The sequence below is a fragment of the Rhamphochromis longiceps genome, linkage group LG13 (genome assembly GCF_057381845.1).
Source record: "Rhamphochromis longiceps isolate RC_006_pf linkage group LG13, R_longiceps_female_GT1.1, whole genome shotgun sequence".
NCBI classification, from domain to species: domain Eukaryota; kingdom Metazoa; phylum Chordata; class Actinopteri; order Cichliformes; family Cichlidae; genus Rhamphochromis; species Rhamphochromis longiceps.
In genome coordinates this window covers 26,147,464-26,166,180 of record NC_140569.1, presented here as the reverse complement: position 1 = coordinate 26,166,180, position 18,717 = coordinate 26,147,464, and the positions used below count along the sequence as shown (strand labels likewise).

At 42.2% G+C, this 18,717-nt stretch overlaps 1 protein-coding gene across 1 annotated transcript in view; it reads left to right on the top strand.

Annotated features, from left to right (window-relative positions):
* The first annotated feature begins 331 nt into the window (after positions 1-331).
* ret (ret proto-oncogene receptor tyrosine kinase) overlaps positions 332-18,717 on the top strand; it is an 18,441-nt gene continuing 55 nt past the window's right edge. The window contains exons 1-20 of the mRNA XM_085428740.1: positions 332-634; positions 9,601-9,846; positions 10,089-10,382; positions 10,820-11,055; positions 11,139-11,322; positions 11,401-11,600; positions 12,708-12,990; positions 13,105-13,236; positions 13,704-13,814; positions 13,913-14,029; positions 14,147-14,391; positions 14,479-14,626; positions 14,747-14,854; positions 14,937-15,151; positions 15,282-15,404; positions 15,491-15,561; positions 15,760-15,897; positions 16,062-16,161; positions 16,787-16,934; positions 17,801-18,717. The exon at positions 17,801-18,717 is cut by the window's right edge and continues 55 nt beyond it. Of these exons, the coding sequence (XP_085284866.1) occupies positions 568-634; positions 9,601-9,846; positions 10,089-10,382; positions 10,820-11,055; positions 11,139-11,322; positions 11,401-11,600; positions 12,708-12,990; positions 13,105-13,236; positions 13,704-13,814; positions 13,913-14,029; positions 14,147-14,391; positions 14,479-14,626; positions 14,747-14,854; positions 14,937-15,151; positions 15,282-15,404; positions 15,491-15,561; positions 15,760-15,897; positions 16,062-16,161; positions 16,787-16,934; positions 17,801-17,958 (3,324 nt within the window). The 5' untranslated portion in view covers positions 332-567 and the 3' untranslated portion in view covers positions 17,959-18,717. The remainder of the gene's footprint in view (positions 635-9,600; positions 9,847-10,088; positions 10,383-10,819; positions 11,056-11,138; positions 11,323-11,400; positions 11,601-12,707; positions 12,991-13,104; positions 13,237-13,703; positions 13,815-13,912; positions 14,030-14,146; positions 14,392-14,478; positions 14,627-14,746; positions 14,855-14,936; positions 15,152-15,281; positions 15,405-15,490; positions 15,562-15,759; positions 15,898-16,061; positions 16,162-16,786; positions 16,935-17,800) is intronic.

The following is an 18,717-nucleotide window of genomic DNA, read 5'->3' as shown; positions in this document are numbered from 1 at the left end:
AAGCTACTTCAAGCTTAGCAAAATTAAACAAAAAGGCACAATTACAATTATCACACGGCTGTTATAATGAACCGGTTACTAAAACGAGCACACCTGATGCCCACCTTTAAAGAGCGCCTGTGCCTTTAAAGTGAACCATTACTCGCCCAGTCATAATTGTTAATAATTACGCCCCACCACCTCCCCCGCGCAGATCCTTAATGAGATGACTGACCTGCTGTTAAATTATGCTCTTAAATTTCCTGTAGATGCTATGCCGCCCTGCTTCTGCGGAAGCAGCGGGGCAGTGAGTAGTGAAGCAGTGAACCTCCTCCCCCCCACCTCCCCCCACCAGACCAGCCAGTCAGCCCAGCAGCAGCCTCTGTAGCCTCAACACAGCAGCCCGTCTATGGGACACTGAGGACTTCATCTGGATGCAGAGCGCGCACTGGTTTATACCCCCCATCTTTGTATATTTTATCGGTTTGATTATTGCTCTTGTTATCATTATTATTATTTAATTTTCGCCCAGAGGAACTTTTTTGGATCGTCTTTTCATTCAGAAACTTTCACCTATGGTTCGCGAATATGGGGTCAAGTTGTGGTTTCTCTCGGGGAAACATCGTCGCGCTGTTTCTGCTGCTGCTGCTGGAAGGTAAGGTCATCATCAGCTCTCCTGTCACTGGAAAAGGGTGAAGGAGCGCACGATGAAGTTGCAAACTAATGCTGTTGCACTAGTGTGTCCGAACGTTTTTGAAAACAAAATAAATGCTCTGGTCTTAACTATTAATACAGAGGAGACGATTTAATGTTCGCTTCTTATTTTAAACGCGTTCATCCTTAGTATTATAAATTATTCAGACAGCATTAGCTTTAGTCTTTGAGTTTTTATCTCCGTCTCTTACTGACCTTTCTGCCAGAGAGACCGTTTAGCGCAGAAGGAATTAAAATATGTTTATTTAAAATTTATATTTAGTATCTGCAAAGCTGGCCAAGGTGAAGAGAAATAGGTGCTGCCACAGAGCGAGCCACTGAACATGAAGTCTAGATTGCAACTGACAAATACACAGGGCTGCTCAAGTGAAAAGCTAAATTGCAGCATTTTGGAAGCTGAGTGATTTTTAAGGCCTTTTTCCCCCGACGAAGTATCTGAAAGGGCACGAACACAACGCCAGCACTGTGCCACACAGCAGAAAAGTGATCCTTGCATTGTGCGCTGGCTATGCGTGGCATGACAACAATGAAACGTAGAGTAGAATGAATGCAGCCATATATCATAATATTATAATCCCGTCCACAATCCCACAGCCCAACTGCACTAACACTGCCCTCTCATGAAGTCTATATTTAAAGTGTCCCTCATAGTTCAGGACTGTGCCGCCAGTATGTCAGATGTAATGCTCGAACAAATACAGGGTGTTTTTTGGACTTCAGAGGTTATCATTGCTTTTATAAAGGGAGGCAAACAAGCATTATGATCAAAGTCTTTGAGTGGATCTGGGATGTATAAAAAGATGTTCATTTCTATGTGTATGGAGCACTGCTGGTTTTTTCCTGCAATAAACTACAGGCCTACTTAATCACCCAGGGGAGCAGTTTTCTGCAGAGTAGTTAAAAAGATTAATGCAACTGTTAAGGTAGAACACTTTTATGCAGTGTCCTCTGATTATTTTTTCACTGTTACACGCGCTGTTTAATCAGTCCATAGTCCACACACAGTCAGTCACACGCATGCTGTTCTTACAGACCTTACATGCATCCACATGGCTTTTCCTGCTGGGCTCTGCTTGCACAGTCACCAAAGCAGGCGTTTCTCCTGATATTTATAGAAGAAAAGGGCTGGTCTCGTTGCACTTCATGTGTCAAGGACGTGTTGGTAATTAAATGGGTGCTGAAAGCTGCACCCTACGTGAATGTGGCGCCCATCACCTGCCTGTTTGTTGCAACAAAAGACCTACACTTGTTCAGGGAGGAGAAGAGGCGAGCCATGGGCAGGTGTGCAGCAGCTGCTCCTATCTCTGGGCAAACACTGGCTGTTTGTTTTCTTCAGGAAAATATCGCCTGTTATGCAAGCGGACGGGCCGCTTGGGCTGCTGCCGGGCTTGCCACAAAGTGACATAGTCTGATTTTACCGGATCGATGATTGTTTTTATTTTACCCCACTTTGTGAGGATGTTCTGCCTGTTGTGACTCCTTTAAAACATCTTAAATCACTAAATGGTTTTTACATATGAGTCATTTTCCAAGTAAATGAGTCATGTTGTGATGCACTTTTTGCATCACATTACGTCTAATGTGGATTTTTATTGCTGTTTTAGTCACTGATTGAATCTAAAGAATATTTTTGCTTTAAATTTCAGTGGTACTACTTTGGTAAGCTCTCTGCAGTTTTACCAGAAGGTGGTAGACGGTTTTGTGGTCTGGTGTGAACTTATCCAGCTCCAGCTTAGCATTGAGAAAGGAGTTAGCAGTGGCCTCGAAAAGATCGAGGACTCCTATCATTCTTGTATATTATATGAGGGATGGTGGAAATGAGGAGGGCAAATAACTAGGATAAAATGAAACTCTCTGTCCTGCCAAGGCCCTTTTCCTTTACTGTATGTGAGACCATGATTTAGATATTTTTTGGAGTTCAAACTCAGAAGTCTCCCTCATTGCAGAGAGGAAGATATTGCCAAAAATGTATCTTCAATACGGACAATATATCCCACCCTGCACACTGTTCCACTTGCCAGACTAAGACTAACTAAATGCGCCACTGGATGCCATAGGGGGTCTTTCCTTCCTGTGATCTCGTCCACTCATGAAGTTCCACATAAATATACATATGCATTTGTCAATTTAGTTTAACTTTAGTTTTTCTGATCTTCAATGTAATTGTACAAATGGCACAGTCATGAATGGCTATTACAAAGGAATTTCCCGGTGGGGTTTATATAACTCCTGCTCCAGGTTCCAGTTTACTGATTAGTTTAGTGTTTCTCGCTGAGATCATCAAACAAAGGAAATTGGCAATCAGTGCTCACTTTTGTAGCAATCAGCATTTTTAAATGTTCCTGAGACATTGCCCTGCACTTAAGACCAAAGTAAAGTAGTTCAAGACATAAGCTGAAGTGAACTGGGAGCTGGGACGCCTCTATTCATTGTTCTTTATGAGGATTCCCATTAGCTGCCACTAAGGTTGCAGCTGCTCTTCTGTCTCTGTGCTTACGTCGTTAGAGATCGTGCAGTCACATGCACTTCTGTGTGAACAAAAAAGACCAAAGAAAGGAATATCTGGCTCGTCGTTACTTTGTTTTTATTTACATTTTGAGGAAATCTGGAGAGCTCACTGAAACAACCCTTTATTAATTAGATTAGGCCTTCAGCATCAGCTGGCAGCTTTATAAACAAAGCGTTTTGAGTTGAAAATACATTTTGTGACGGAACCTGGTCAAAGCCAAAATCCACTCCCCCTTTTTAACACACACATTTGTGTAATCTCTTACACAAAAAAGTGCCACAGATGTTTTCATGTAAAAGCATTGATCTGTTTTGCTTCCACCGTGACCTTGTTACGGTATCTCTGACCCTTCCTCGCCCTCTGACCGGTGAAACCATAACATAGAGGTATAGTGCTCCTCCTTCCCTTTAACTCAAAGCGATCATTTTCATCAGCATCTTTTCCTCTGGAGAAGTACCAGACCAACAGATCTCATTTGATACATGGTGCTATTGGATTTAGCCCCTTACAGCACGATATAATTAAGTAAAGCTTCTGTCTTGTGTTCCTCATGGATGCATGATAAATATTGTCAATTTTCCACGCTTGTTGTCACTGTGTTTATTTGAGTGTGAGTGGGAAACATCATTATGCAAGTAGATCAGATCTTTTTTACCGAGCTACGTCAACAGGAGTGCTTTTCTTTTTTGCATCTTAGAAAAAACATATTGTGATTCTTAAAACTTGCTATAGCAAAAAGTTTCTTTTTTTTTTTTCAAAATGTGGCAAACAACAGACTATATTATTTTGATTCAAAACCAGAGCTAGCTGGCGTGTTCCCTCTTTTTTTTTTTAAGCTCATGAGCGACAGTAAACATGCTGTCAGCCACAGACACTCTGATACCTGTTGGAACAGCTGCAGCACTTTAGGCTGCTTTGTCTTCTCCCGATTTTCCCACTTTATCAGTCACAAGACTCTCATCCTTCGAGCTTCCCAGCCAAAGTGGACCCACGGTTTTGAAATAACTTTCATCCAAATCACTGCTACTGCCTTGAGACTCCTGAGAGTCCCGACCTCTAATCCTAGGCTGCCATTTCTGCCGTCGCACGGATGCCGCTCCTACCTGTCAAACCCCTGTGTCTGATCCTCTAGTCAGTTCAGGGTCACACTTCGCTCTCATGCATGGGTAGAATCTAATTTGCTGTGGTGAAAGGACAAGGAGACATTGATTGAAATTTTACCCTCGGGGCATTTAGTCCTCTGGTTTCACATGGGTCTTGACAAGTTGTTTTCCAGTCGTGCAGCAGTGCACATCGTGTTTGACCCGTCATTACAACAATAAGTAAAACAAAGCACAGGCCCTGCTTATCTGAGTCCACATGGTGTGTGTGACACTGCAAAAATGGGAGTGACTCTACTGCCATACTGGTGCCAGAATCAAATTTGCACATTTACTGCAATCTCTCTAAAGAGAGCAAATCATAATAGTGGGAAATGTCCTTAAATTAACATTTTCCATAAATGCTGCTGATTCAAACTTATGTTGCTGTTTTCCCCCATCCTCTTCCAGCCCCACTTTGGCATCCATTTTTTTGGTCCTTCTTTTTACTAAAATGGATAAACATGCTGGAAATCTTTTTTCCGTCCTCTGCAACCACCTGCCAATGCCAGAAACTCTGAAAGCTCCACTTCCCTTTGTGCTGGTAGTTCAGTGATCTCCACTCCCCGGCATAAAGCAGCGACTTTTCCCATTGTTTCCACCAGATTCTCTCATGTTAGGACAGTCGTAACAAGCAGTCATAGTCTAGCAGTGCGAATAGTGGCGACTCATCTTAGTAGTGCCATTTAATGACGCTGGTGCATTGATGATTCCCACAGTTAGGACACCTTATATATTAATGCATTTTTGCTGTGTTTGCTTCTTTGAAACAACAAGACTGTTGATGCTTCTGATGCACAGTATGTGTAAGTGATACACGTGACTGTGTTCAGCCTTGTTAGTTTTTCTCTCACTGCAGTGTTGCTCTGTTGTTTTTGCCTGCTCATTTTGCACCCGACTAAAATAATCTAACAGCTACTTGATAGATCGCCTTGGAAATGTGTACAGACATTCATGGCTCTGAGAAAATGAATCCCGATGATCTTAATGATCCCATGATTATTATTTTTTTGGTTTGCTTTATTGAGCACAATAATTAGGTCAAGATTTTAATTTGTCCAGTAACTGCACAACTAATGACATCTCCATCAATCTCAGACCGTATTTAGCACTGATTAGAAGATGCTACAATACAAACACTGGCATTGTCACCATGATGCAGCGTTACTGATGTTAGCATTCAGAGTACAGAGTAATGCTAAATGTAGATGATAAATACAGTCTCAAAGAGCTGGTAGCATGAGTCTAGACTGCTTGGTGTAGTGTTAAAACAGGCTGTAAAGCAATTCTTTCCCAAATCTGGTACTTTAAGCTAAACCCTTTATGAAACCTGTGGCTGTGAGCTATTTATGCAAATATAAATAAGCTCTCTGTGTTTTGACACGGGCATTTAGAGTATTTGCCTCCTTCTGTGTACATGTCAGTAAATCTGATGGCTTTTTACCACTGCTGTGGTGAGGGTAGATGATTTTATCAAAGCAACCTAATGACTGCTTCATCAAACTCAGTCTGGAGCTCCATGATGTACCACGTGTTCAATTTTTGATGCCACAGTCCTCCCCAGAGGAATCCTTAAACTGAGTTTGTACTTGCAGCTAACCCCTAAGGAGAGGTCCTATTAGATTTCTTGATGACTGATGAACATGGTTCATTGGACCTCAGCTCTTGTATTCTCTGGGGAATAATTGGATTACATTATGTGGTAATTGATTATTATGTTACGGTATGCATCATGGTAAACTGAGTAATCTACCTGGAGCCCGGCTGCCTTTTCCAAACTCAGATCAGCTATCTTATTAATCGGATGAAAACTTCGATGTCTGTGTCATTATGACAGGAAATGACTTTCTTTCCTTATTACACGTGTTGTTTTGAAAGATCGAAAAGCATCAGAGTCATGCCTATATAAATCCAGGTTCTGAAACCAGTGTGATACGATGAAGCATTTGAGCATAATAGGACAGGAAACAGAGGAGGGGGAAAGATTTCAAAACATTATGATCAATATTAGCTTTCATAAGTGGAATTATAGTCGAATGTGCAGCTTTTTAGCTAATTGAATCTCTGAAGAAAACCATTCCAGTAGCAGCAACATCTCTGGAAGCAGAGCAATCACGATACGTTTCCGAGTGATTATTATTTATATCACCGTGATATAACTGGGTGAACTGCTCCTTAATGTGCCTGGCTACAGCTTCTTTGTAAAAGATGATGGATTCCTTGAAAATGTGGATATTGATGGGCTAAATTGTGGAGCAGGCTGTGAAATTACACGTGCACAGTAGAAGTAATGTTTCAGCGTCCACGCACAAGATGCCTAAGCAACTCCAATATTATGTTCGGCGGACGTGATTGCACTTGTGCAGCTTTTCTCTCTGTCTGTGTCATCAGTGGAAAACAATCAGCATCACTGTTGATTAGTGTGGTTATTGATTGATATGCTGCCAGATACACTGCCTGTCCAATGGGTCGTTACCAGGGGCAGACGCAGACCTCATTGACCTTGGGAGAAAAAGGGGCACGAAGCTGAGCTCTTACTGTTGGAGGTCCAGACTAAGAACGCAATTATAATGTCAAGTTATCACACAGCAGCAGCCGGGCAGGGTCACGTTTCCTCATCTGCCACGCTGCTGACAAGGATGCTCAGTGAGGACGTCTGAGTGGGAGATCCACATTTTGTTTCATTGAGGATCGGAGGTAGATTAGTAAGCCAGTGGGTTACTCCAGCACATGAGCTCATAGCTAGTAAATCTATCAGGCGAAGCACGCATTGAGCTAATTGAGTTCCTGTCTTTGTCTGGGACGATGGAGGGCGTCCCACCCTATCAGCTCAGACCTGTCCCAGACATGCTGTGGTCTGTGGCTGACGGGGAGCGTGGTTTCACATTTTGTGATGAGCTTTTGTCCTTTTTGTTCTTTTGCAGTTATAATACGAGACAAAAACAAACACACGCGCGCCCAGGCACGATTAACTCATGGAGACTGCGATCGTAAACGACAACCAGGAAGCGCACACGTTTATAGAGACGTAAGAGGGTTTTCCACTGTTTCGTGTTCCTGTTTTTCAGCGTTGGATAAATCCAGTTTCACTATCCACTCGGCGGTACATGATATCTACAGTAAACATGGATTGCTACATGAATTGTCCTGTTTAAACACTCTCTGTTTGCAAAATTACTTTCAAAGGAATGACACTGTATGCAGAAGCTCAGCATGAGTTCTATAGGTGATCGAAGGCTGTAAAACATCTGCTTATGATGCTAATGTTTACACACTGTGAGCAATAACAGGCCAAGGCTGTTCCAAAACAGCCCACTAAAATCCGGAAAGAACGTTCTTTAGCGGTCCAGAGACAAAGCATGGAAATGAAGCCTCTGCAACGTCTTTTTAATCTTTTCGGTCATTATTTAGACATGAATATAATAGGTGAAAATGTCACCACCAGCTGTATTTCTGCCATTCTTGTGCATCATTTAGAGAAGGTAATGAGTCATGCCTTGGAAAAGCATCATCATGGCTTCACAGACCAAAGATGCCATTTGCTCGGATGGGCCTGCTTGATGCATTCAATTAATTAGTTTTGATATAAACTGCTTGCTTTCTGTTGGCTTCTGTCCTAGAAAGAAATTGAATTTTGAATGATATAAACGAATTGTGTTGCAGGGGGTCCGGCCACTGTGGCTTGCAGCCAATGCCTGCCTTCATAAATGTGTTCAGCTCCCGCTGGTTAACACGTTGGACCATGTAGCTTTATTTGCAGAGCTGCTGTCATCTGCTGTATTCAATTTGTGGCCGTCGTCTGTAAGATTTCTGTAGATTAATTAAATTGTCTGTATGCATCCGATGAGGGATTGTAGAGAGTAGTGGGGGTCTTTTCTGACCTGTCAAATAGAAATTTAACATCTTATCCAAGCAGTAGAGACATTAGAACAGTAATATATTATGATAATGATTAAGCTGCTTTTCGAGCCCGTGCCACTGTGATAACAGCCCCCTCTAATGGTTGTTTTGGGTATACAGTTGAAGCCCTGATGCTCAGATTACACGTCTTTTAATGTGTTTCATACCTTTTAACTGTATAAACTGAGTATAATTACAACCTAAAATAATCTGTTGGCAGTTCTTTACTTTTTTTCTATTTTTTCCCTCAAATCTTTCGTACAATTTCTCAGAAATCTTTTATGCATCATGAAGCCAATTACCTATTTCAGACCTTTTCATGGTATGAAATAGTAAAAATAAGCTAAGATGCAATGGAAATATAATAAAATACAGTCAATAGTATGAGTGTGAATGACTGCATTTTGGCTGTAATAGATTTAGGGGATGGAAAAATCATCCCTAGTCATGAAACCGGCTCCCACCATCCCCACCAAGATTAACAAACATGAGCCCTGCTGTTTGTTTTGCCTCCGGAACACTTTTAATAAAAAGGTCTGCAGCCTCATTGAGCGTATCTCCATCCTTGAGGAAGGACGGCCACATTTTATCCATCAGCTCGGCCTCCTGTCATCTAAGCCCCTCAAAATTAAATCAATGTCTGAAACCAGAGCCGAGGCTTCAACTGCACCAACAGAAATAGAAAATCTAGTTTTGCTGTCTGCTAATGACATTAGTGCGTTCCCTAAATGGTCGCCTACCGTCATCAAAGAGGAACACAACAGGGATATAATTACAGAAGGAACACTCGCATCTCCATTTTCCTGTAAAACACACACGCAGCCTGCTATTTTGCTTTATGGATTACTTGTCAACCCCCCCAACACACACACACGCACACACACAGACTTGCAGGCAGTGATACAGGTCTCCTCCGTATCATGTTATTCCTTGTAATTAAACTTTTCAAGGTGAACACAAGGAGAATCGGAAACCACATGTTATTGACCACATGAGAAATTCATTAAAGGAGCTGCATAAGTGTCATTTGAGCCCTGCTTTCAATTTCCGCTAACGTGGGAGAGAGATGAAAGATATATTAGAAGATAAAAAAAAAAAACCTGGACCTGTCGTAGTCCATGTATGTGTTGATTTCCATTCAGTGCCCAGATGGCATTGTCAGTGGCTATTGTTGACTCAGTTAAACATCCAGAAAGAGATGTCTGATATGCTGTCATCAGCACCTGCAATGTAATCGTGCCTTATTTTTCAGTTATGGTAAAATTTTCCTTAAAAGCAATAATAATAACACTTTTTTCCTGTGATTCGTTTGGTTGCCAAATTTTAAACATCTGGTTATTTCATGTCCACTTGGTGCAGGAGCGACGTGTCTGTACTTCCCTCAGAAGGAGTACATTGAGACTGTATATGTTGGGCAGCAGGCCGGGACACCCATCCTCCAGGTCCACGCTATGCGGGACGATAAAACTGAGAAGCCACACTTCTACCTGTGCCCAACAAAGACTGCCACGCCTCCACACTACAGCTCCTGGTTCTACATGAACATCAACACCGGGACACTATTCTTGAACAAAACCCTGGAGGAGAGCGACTTTGCCCAGCTATGTGAGTTGGATACAAGGCTTTTGATGGTAATGCACAGTCCTATTTCAGTGCCAGGTATTCGCTACACACAAGAGTAAATTAGTTTCTGGACATTTATGCTCTTCGCATACCAATAATGCTCTGGCTTCGAGTTCAGGATGATAATGTGATTGCATAAAAGCAAAGAAGAGCTGTGTCATCAAAAAAAAGCACTCTGAGATTAAAATGCCTCTTGTTTTTGTTTTGGCTCTGTGTCCCATCAGATCAAAGGTCGTGGTCTGTGAGAAAGTTATTCCTGAATGCCATGGTGCGATCTGAGTTCACCAACAAGCCCTTTTGCCTCATGCGGAAACCTGTGCAGATCACCTTGGACTTTGTCAATGCCACATTGCCTCAGTGTGCTCAGACAGATACGAAGGAACTCTGCTTCCCACACAGAGATACGTCCAACCCACACATCATGGAAAACAGGTTCCCAGGAGCCCTGCGGCAGCTACAGCGTCTCACCAGACTCAATGTCTGCCCAAACTACACCATCTCTTACAGTGTGGAATCAGGTTAGACACATCGGACCAAAAACATATTATCTTGTGAAAGGAGAACCATATGTACAACTACATATGTATGCATGTATATGTATGTATGTGTGTATTACCCGCCAATATAGTCCATCATGGGATAATCAGAAGTAGTGTTTTTACATTTTGGCTGATGCCGGCAGCATCCCGTGAAGGAGCGGAGGCCATTTTCAACCAAAGTGCTCATTTTTTTTTAGTTGTAATTTTTTATGTTTTAAATATCAACACTTAGAGTTTCAGTTTCAACAAACTTTTTCAAATGAATGAAACTTTTGACCCTGGTTTAGCTCCATTGAGATGTTTTACGATGCTGCTTTTATGTCATATTCAGTATGCCACCTGATTCATGTGGTTGCGTCCACATGCAGGCTCGTTTGTTCGATTGTTTTGTTTAATTTTGTTCCTTTTTTCTGCAGACCCTCCGGGACCTTTTGCTGTAAACGACAACAAAGAGCTGGTGGTAAACGCTCAGCTGGACCGCGAGGAGAGCGAATGCTACAGACTCCTGCTGGTTTGTAACGTCCAGTCAGAAACCACCATCATCAAGGTGGAAACGACGCTGAATGTTTTTGTCAATGATGAGGATGATAACGCGCCATATGTGAACGGAACAGACTCGGCAGACGTAGTCATCAGCTATAATCGGACGAAGGTGATTGTGTACAGATGCGGTGTTGGTTAAGTTCATGTTTACATGAGGCCTGAAATTTCTCAATGTGACTTTCTTTTTTTCAGGGTGGAACTTTTGGCTCCTTGTATGTCTTTGACAGAGATCTAACCCCGATCTTAGGCGACAACCACAATAAGTATGTGGGGACTTGGCTCAACACTGACCCATGGATAAAGGAAACATTTGACATAAAAAACTCCTTCACTGAAAAAAAAGCCAAAGGCATTCGAGAGACTGTGCACAACTACCGTAAGTACTCCAAGGCTGCGCGCGCGAGAATTAGTTACATTAGGAGATGAGGCTTTTCATGATTTCTCTTGATTTCAGAGCTGGTCCTGAAGAGGAACCTGCACGTGACAGAGAATCGCACCCTGCAACTCGACTACCTGGTCAATGACACCACCTATCCCGGTCTAGAGGGAACAGTGTTGCTGCACTTCAATGTCACCATCTTACCCGTCCAAATCCACTTCCCCAACGTCACACATATATTCACAGTCTCACGCAGAGCTTCTCCTTATGCACAGGTACTCATGACTGCATGACTGCTTATCATGCAAACCTTGAACTTTGTGTTTGGTCTAGATTTAGATTAAAATATATATTATTATAAACTTTTAAGAGAGCTGGGATAGGCTCCAGCCCGACCCAAGAATTGGAGTAGTAGAAGAAGATGGATGGATTAATGGACACACAAAAAAAATTATCTTTCCATCGTGATAGCATCACGGACAGTGACAAAGATATAGTCTGAATCTTTTTAATGATCGTATTCATGACATAATTAACAAATGAATCATTGTTGGCCTATGAAAGGGACCAGGGACAAAAGTCATAGGCAATATGAACCATCAGTGGCCTCATATCAGTTTCTTTATACTGAACTCTGACAGAGAGACTTCAAGAACCGGAATTGTAGGTACTTGCTCCGTTATGATGCATTGGGAAATGCATTTGATTTGACTAACCCTGCTGTACACTGGCTTTATAAGCCATCACATTGCACATGCTTTAGTACACAGTAACTCACAACTACAGATCTCTCTGTATGTTTTAAAAAAATAAAGATATTCACCTGTGTCTTGCTTAAACCAAACCTGTTTACAGTCAGCAGAAGGTAAAACTTCTGGGAGGTTTAGTAGCTTTTATCCATTGATTATTGTTCAGTACTAATCCAATGTAAGTGGCCATCAGTGCAATCCTTTGACATTATAGTTACATTAAAATCCTGATAATAATAATAATAATAATAATAATAATAATAATAATACATTTTATTTATGGTCAATGGAGCTGTTTAAGAACAGCTCCATTGACCGTTAAATCTACAGATAGACTGCCACCTGCTGGCAGTAAAAAAATAACATCTCAAATGTTTTCTGTTCATTTTCATACTTTGTAGCAAAAACAAAACTATTCTGGCTTTATAAAATGTACCACAATCAGTTTAAATGTAATTATTTGAATTAACGGCAGATTTTTTTTTCTTCAGATCATGTAGGAATGAACTAGTAATTTGCATTTCAAATTGTTGTATTCAGTTGTTTACAAAAGGTGTGTGCATTATTCCATCCTTACACTTGTATTCTCCAGTGTCATTCACGTTTTCAATCTCTTGTCCCAACTCCTGTCAGGTTGGCAAAATCTGTGTGGAAAACTGCCAGCAGTTCGATGGCTTCAGTGTCATATACCGACTTGAGGTGCCAGATAAGAACATGTCTGCTGACTCACAGGCCTGCTACACAGCCATAAGCATCACCCAATCCCCAAACTGGAAGTGGGGACATCTGTATGTGAATGACTCTGAGGCACTGCGCAAACCCGAGTGCCAGGACTTGCAGTACCTTGTTGTTGCTCAGGAGGGAAACGAACAGCTGGAGGCGAGCACTCAGATCCACATCAAAATAGATGGCACAGGTAGGTACTACTTCACAGCAAGCACACATGCAGACTATTTTCAAGCATGTTACCCCGATCTCTAGTGTCCTTTAAAGATTTGGTAATGTGCTCTTTTGGCTTTGCTGTACGTAGCAATCAAAGCTGGTCAGAAGAGCCAGCAGGTCCTGTCCTGTGCAGAGAACAGGCAGCGAACAGATTGTGAGTCTACCCGAGGCCTGGGGGCAACAACCGGCAGATGCCAGTGGAGGCAGGGCACTGAGAAAGGTACTTTATATTTCATAAAGACAAACTTTTTTTCTCCTTAACTTGTAACTTTTTAACATTACTGAATGATTATGAGACCTTGGGGGAAGTTCACTAGAACCAGATGAGTACATGTTTTCTTCAGTGTAAGTAATGAAACAAATTAAAGGGCTAAAGGGCCGAATACTGCATGTGTATCCTTTTCAGTAAGATCATTTTGCTACAGGAAGTGGCAAAACATGGTCCTAATTTGGCTGAAAAACAAGTGTGACTAACACCCTACTGTTGCTAAAGCAAGCCAACACTGAGGTGCAGGCTGCTGTTAAAACCGTTGCATGTTGCAGTGTTAAGGACACATGCAGTCAGGTTAAGGCAACTTTTGAATGGGTTTTTGAATGCAAAGTACTTGCAGTTTGGTTACCAGTCTTGGCTGTTTTCCCCCTTGTTTCCTGCTGAGGTTTCTTTCTTTTCTTGTGTTCATATTCCAGGAATAACTGAAAATTATTCAACATGCTCCCCTGACCTGCAGACATGCCCAGATAGTGTTTGTGATGCAGTGGAAAGTAAAGATCCTTCAATCTGCCCGCAAGACTGCACAAGTATGCTTTCCCTTTTAACACACATTCAGTGTATAACAGCAAGAATAAGGACATTCTGCTTTATGTAGACTGTGCTCACGCTGGATTTGTCTCTGCAGAGGAGCCCGTTATTGGAGGCCATGAACGAGGCTTGAGTGGGAACGGGATTAAGGCCTGCTATGGAACCTGCTACTGCTTCACAGAAAGATGCTTCTGTGAGAAGGATGACATTGAGCGTGAGTTTCCCTAAACCACACAGAACTGCTGCTGATTAACTCACTCCGTTTTAACTCTGAATCAGCAAAGCACTGAGTGCTTCTTTCTTTAAAACTGTGCAACATACTCTCTTCCAGAGACGCTATGTGATGAAATGTGTAAGACCGTCATTGCCACAGCTCTTCTCCTCTCCTTCATCGTGTCCATCCTCCTGTCCTCATACTTCATCCGCCGATACCACAAGAACTCGCCAAAGCCCCCGATAGCATCTGCTGAGATGACTTTCCGTCGGCCAGCTCAAGCCTATCCCATTAGCTTCCCTGCCAACAATGTCCGCCGGGGCTCGCAGGAATCAATTGAGACCGAAACCTTTAAAATACCTGTAAGGTTCTTCCAGCACTTTCATCTCCTGTGTCTCATATATTGAATCTTTTGAGAAGTACAAACCGTCATTGCCTTGTCTCAACAGGAGGATCCAAAGTGGGAGTTTCCTCGTAAAAACCTTGTGCTTGGCAAGACGCTGGGAGAAGGAGAGTTTGGGAAAGTTGTCAAGGCAACAGCATTCAGGCTGAAAGGAAAAGCTGGATACACCACTGTGGCTGTGAAAATGCTTAAAGGTAAAAGTACCCAGGCAAAGGCCAGACAAGCCTAGCAGCACTTGTGATATATGAGGAGTGAATGTCTGAAGAGGTGAGTGGTTTCATCATTATGATCCCCCCTCTTTTCCTCCGTGACAGAAAACGCCTCTCACAGCGAGCTGCGTGACCTGCTGTCAGAATTCACTCTGCTGAAGCAAGTCAACCACCCGCACGTCATAAAGATGTACGGAGCTTGCAGCCAGGATGGTAAGACCTCCGTCTTCTTGCCATCCCATCCCAGAACATGCGTGTTGCACATTGAGTCTAAGAGCCCTGCTTCTCTGAATAGGTCCATTGTATCTCATCGTCGAGTATGCCAAGTATGGGTCACTCCGTAATTTCCTTCGTGAGAGTCGGAAAGTTGGCCCGAGCTATATGGGCAGGGATGCCAACCGAAACTCAAGCTACCTGGAGAACCCAGACGACAGGGCTCTCACCATGGGTGACCTGATCTCCTTTGCCTGGCAGATTTCCAGAGGCATGCAGTACCTGGCAGAAATGAAGGTATAAGGCCAAGCTGGTGTTTTTCTTTGTAAAATATTTGAACAATTCAGTGGAAGATTCATTGTAAGAAGCTTAAATGTCTGTTAAAGAAAAATGTGAGGCACTTTAAATGAGTGTGCTGGTCCAACAGCTTGTCCACAGGGACCTTGCAGCACGAAATGTCCTTGTTGCTGAAGGGCGGAAGATGAAGATCTCTGACTTTGGCCTGTCCAGAGACGTGTATGAAGAGGACTCATATGTTAAAAGAAGCAAGGTAGACAAAATAATAGAGAAGAGTAGTCATGATACAGGTACGTATACTGACATAGTCACTCAGCAGCATCTCTCTGTATTTTTCAGGGCCGTATACCGGTTAAGTGGATGGCAATAGAGTCTTTGTTTGACCACATTTACACAACACAAAGTGACGTGTGAGTATAATTACGTCTTAAAGGAAATATTCTGACATTTTGGACAACAATAAGACAATAAAGCCCATGAATTAATCAGCATGCTTTTTTTTTGGGCAAGAACGCAATTAAGGGTGTTTTCCATTTGCAAAAAAACCCCAAGTCTCACTCTTATCTGTTCATAGAAATATTCTTAGGACCTTCTGTATTTTATTCCAGCTGGTCCTTCGGTGTGCTGCTGTGGGAGATTGTCACTCTGGGAGGAAATCCATACCCAGGTATCGCTCCCGAGCGCCTATTTAACCTCCTCAAGACTGGCTACAGGATGGAGAGACCAGAGAACTGCACGGAGGAAATGTGAGCTCTATTCTGTCACTTTATCATATCTACTTTAGCATCTCCTCATTACCATTGAGTGTTATAACTCCCCTGCACCACATTCGGGGGGAAATGACTCAGCTGGGAGGATTAAATGATACTCACTGTATTTCACCCACTTGAACCGTGCTCCTCTTTTCCAGGTATAACCTCATGCTCCGATGCTGGAAGCAAGAACCGGACAAGAGGCAGACGTTTGCAGACATCAGCAAAGAACTGGAGAAGATGATGGTGAAAAGTCGGGTATGTTGAAGCTTTAAAATACCTTGTAGTGCTTTATTCATTTCTCTCCCCGGCAAGGAAGCAGGGGAGCTATAAATCAGCCTCTTTCTGTGTGTTACTGGCGCGATTTTGACAACACTTCAGTGAAGATCTGACAGATACAAGTTTGAGGGGTTTTCCTTTCAGATTTGGAGCAAGTCTAAAATAAGCAGTGTATCGTTTTTTAAGGACAGCATGTGCTTTGTCCAGCACGCACACAGACACATGCTGTGTTATGTTGTATGAACTGTCACTCTCCCCAAATCTCCTAAGATACCATAATTAGTGTTTGAAGAGCAATCCTAAATGTGGCCTTGGGCAGTGTAATCACAGAGCATGCCAGTCAGGCTCCTGCTGCAGAAGTGAGGCTAAATATAGAGCGTTTGAGCAGATGGGAATGCAGGCATCCTATAACGCAGCGGGCTCGTTCTTCACTGTTATCAATACCAGATAATGAGCAAGACTCTGGATGTGGTAAAGAGAACAATTTGGCAGAAATGTCTGCTGGAGCTTGCAGTCAGTGCACGGGTCACTCGTCCGACCTTTGCATGCTACAATCCCCCTCCTCCTTAATCAGCCTAATCACACCCTCATCTGCTCTTGTCAGGATTACCTGGATCTGGCGGCGTCCACTCCAGCCGATGCCCTGCTGTATGACGACGCCCTCTCTGAAGAGGACACACCACTAGTGGACTGTAATAACGCCCCTCTCCCTCGAACCCTCCCCTCCACATGGATTGAAAACAAGCTCTATGGTAGAATCTCCCATGCATTTACTCGATTTTAGAAACAGGACACACTACACAAGCTCTCTTTTTTGGCAAGTTGTGATTGGCTTTTTTTTTTTTTTTTTTTCCCGTAGTCAAGTGTGTGTGACTGTGATCTAGGCATGCCTTTCGCTAATGCTGACATAGCTCCCATTTCATCGTAAATGAGAGGCTCAGCTTAAAAAAAAAGAAAAAAAAAAAAGCTCCTGTGTCTTGACTTTTTCTTTGTTTTATTCGGACCTGCTTCTAATGTACACAAGCACTGACCAAAAATTGCTATATTTGTAAATATTGAATATAAATCTCCTTCATTCTTATTTATAATCCACTCCTCATACTCATGCTTCATCTGCATTTTTAATTTGTAAATAGTTTTGTTTGTTTCCCCCCCATTCATTTCCACATTGTCCTCATCTCGTCATTTATTTGCACTGGAGGAAACGGTGTGTAACATTTGAAACAGGTCCTCGCTGATTCAATCACTCATTGTGGTTTGAATTCCAGATTGTGATAAATTTCCTGTCTTTCTAATGTACATTAGCTCTTAATCCATTATGATGAACAGAGAAACAGTAAGGCTTTTGAATGCAACTCTCAGCATGTTGCATATTGCCCCGAGCGAAATGTAGGGGCAATAGTAACAATGCAGGCTTAATAAATGACAAAAAAAAAAAGGAAAATAATAAATTATATTATCATTTATTCTGTGTCGCATATACAATACAAAGCCATAACTTTACACTTCTCAGAATCAGATCAGGATTTGTTTTGGAGAGTTTTGTTTGAGAACCTTACTGTCTGCACGCTGTTTTTCTTTCACTGAGTGCAGAAAAATGATGTGTTCTCATTTTTAGGCATGTCATACCCCAACTGGCCCGAGACGAGCCCGGTACTGCTCAACAGACATGATGCCACTAATCCGGTCTTTACAAGATATGCCAATGATAGTGTTTATGCAAACTGGATGGCTTTGCCTTCACCCGCAAAAGCTGTGGACAAGCTTGATAGCTAAAGACAGACCGACCCTGTAGAAAAGACGACTAAGTGGTATAGATGTGTATATTTCTGTAAGACTGTACATAAACGATCTGATGCTAAAGTTGGTTCCCTTTTATTTCTGTTGCACGGGTAAGCAACCTTTCCGACTGGGGTCTTTTTGCTGCGAAACCAGCTGGACCAACATAGACCATGCTTCACTCAGCTCTTCAGTATGTTAATTATTATTACCTCACTGGTTATGTCGGCCAAACTGTATCACTGCATGACTATTGTACCAGATTGTATGTCAGTGTCAATGTCTTTTAAGTGCCTGTGCTGCTTCTACAATAGCTTCCAAATGTTCATGTGTGACTTTGAAGTTTCAAGCCCAGGAATTAAAGGGGACGCCTTTACCATCACCTGTTGTAGAAAGCTGGGATTGAGTGGACAAAAATGAAATGCTGAACTTATTCTGAAAATTTAAAAAATAAAATAAAAAGTTTCTACTTTAGAGGATTGTGCTCCTCAAAATGTCAAAGACCCTTTATTTTGTGTTTCTCCCGCGAGATGTCTTGAAACTGGTCTCACCAAAGAAAAGTAAAGCAGACATGTTCAGTGAATGGGTTTTTCTTACTTTTGCTCTTGTTTTTTCACATTGAAAACATCATCTTTTGAATGCCACTCCAGTGAAAGGACACGAGGATTAATGTAGACTTAATGTTATAGCTCACATTGTCCTTCACTGTAATGGCAGCCTTTGTGGAAAAATATGATTCTGTAAACCAACTCGTGT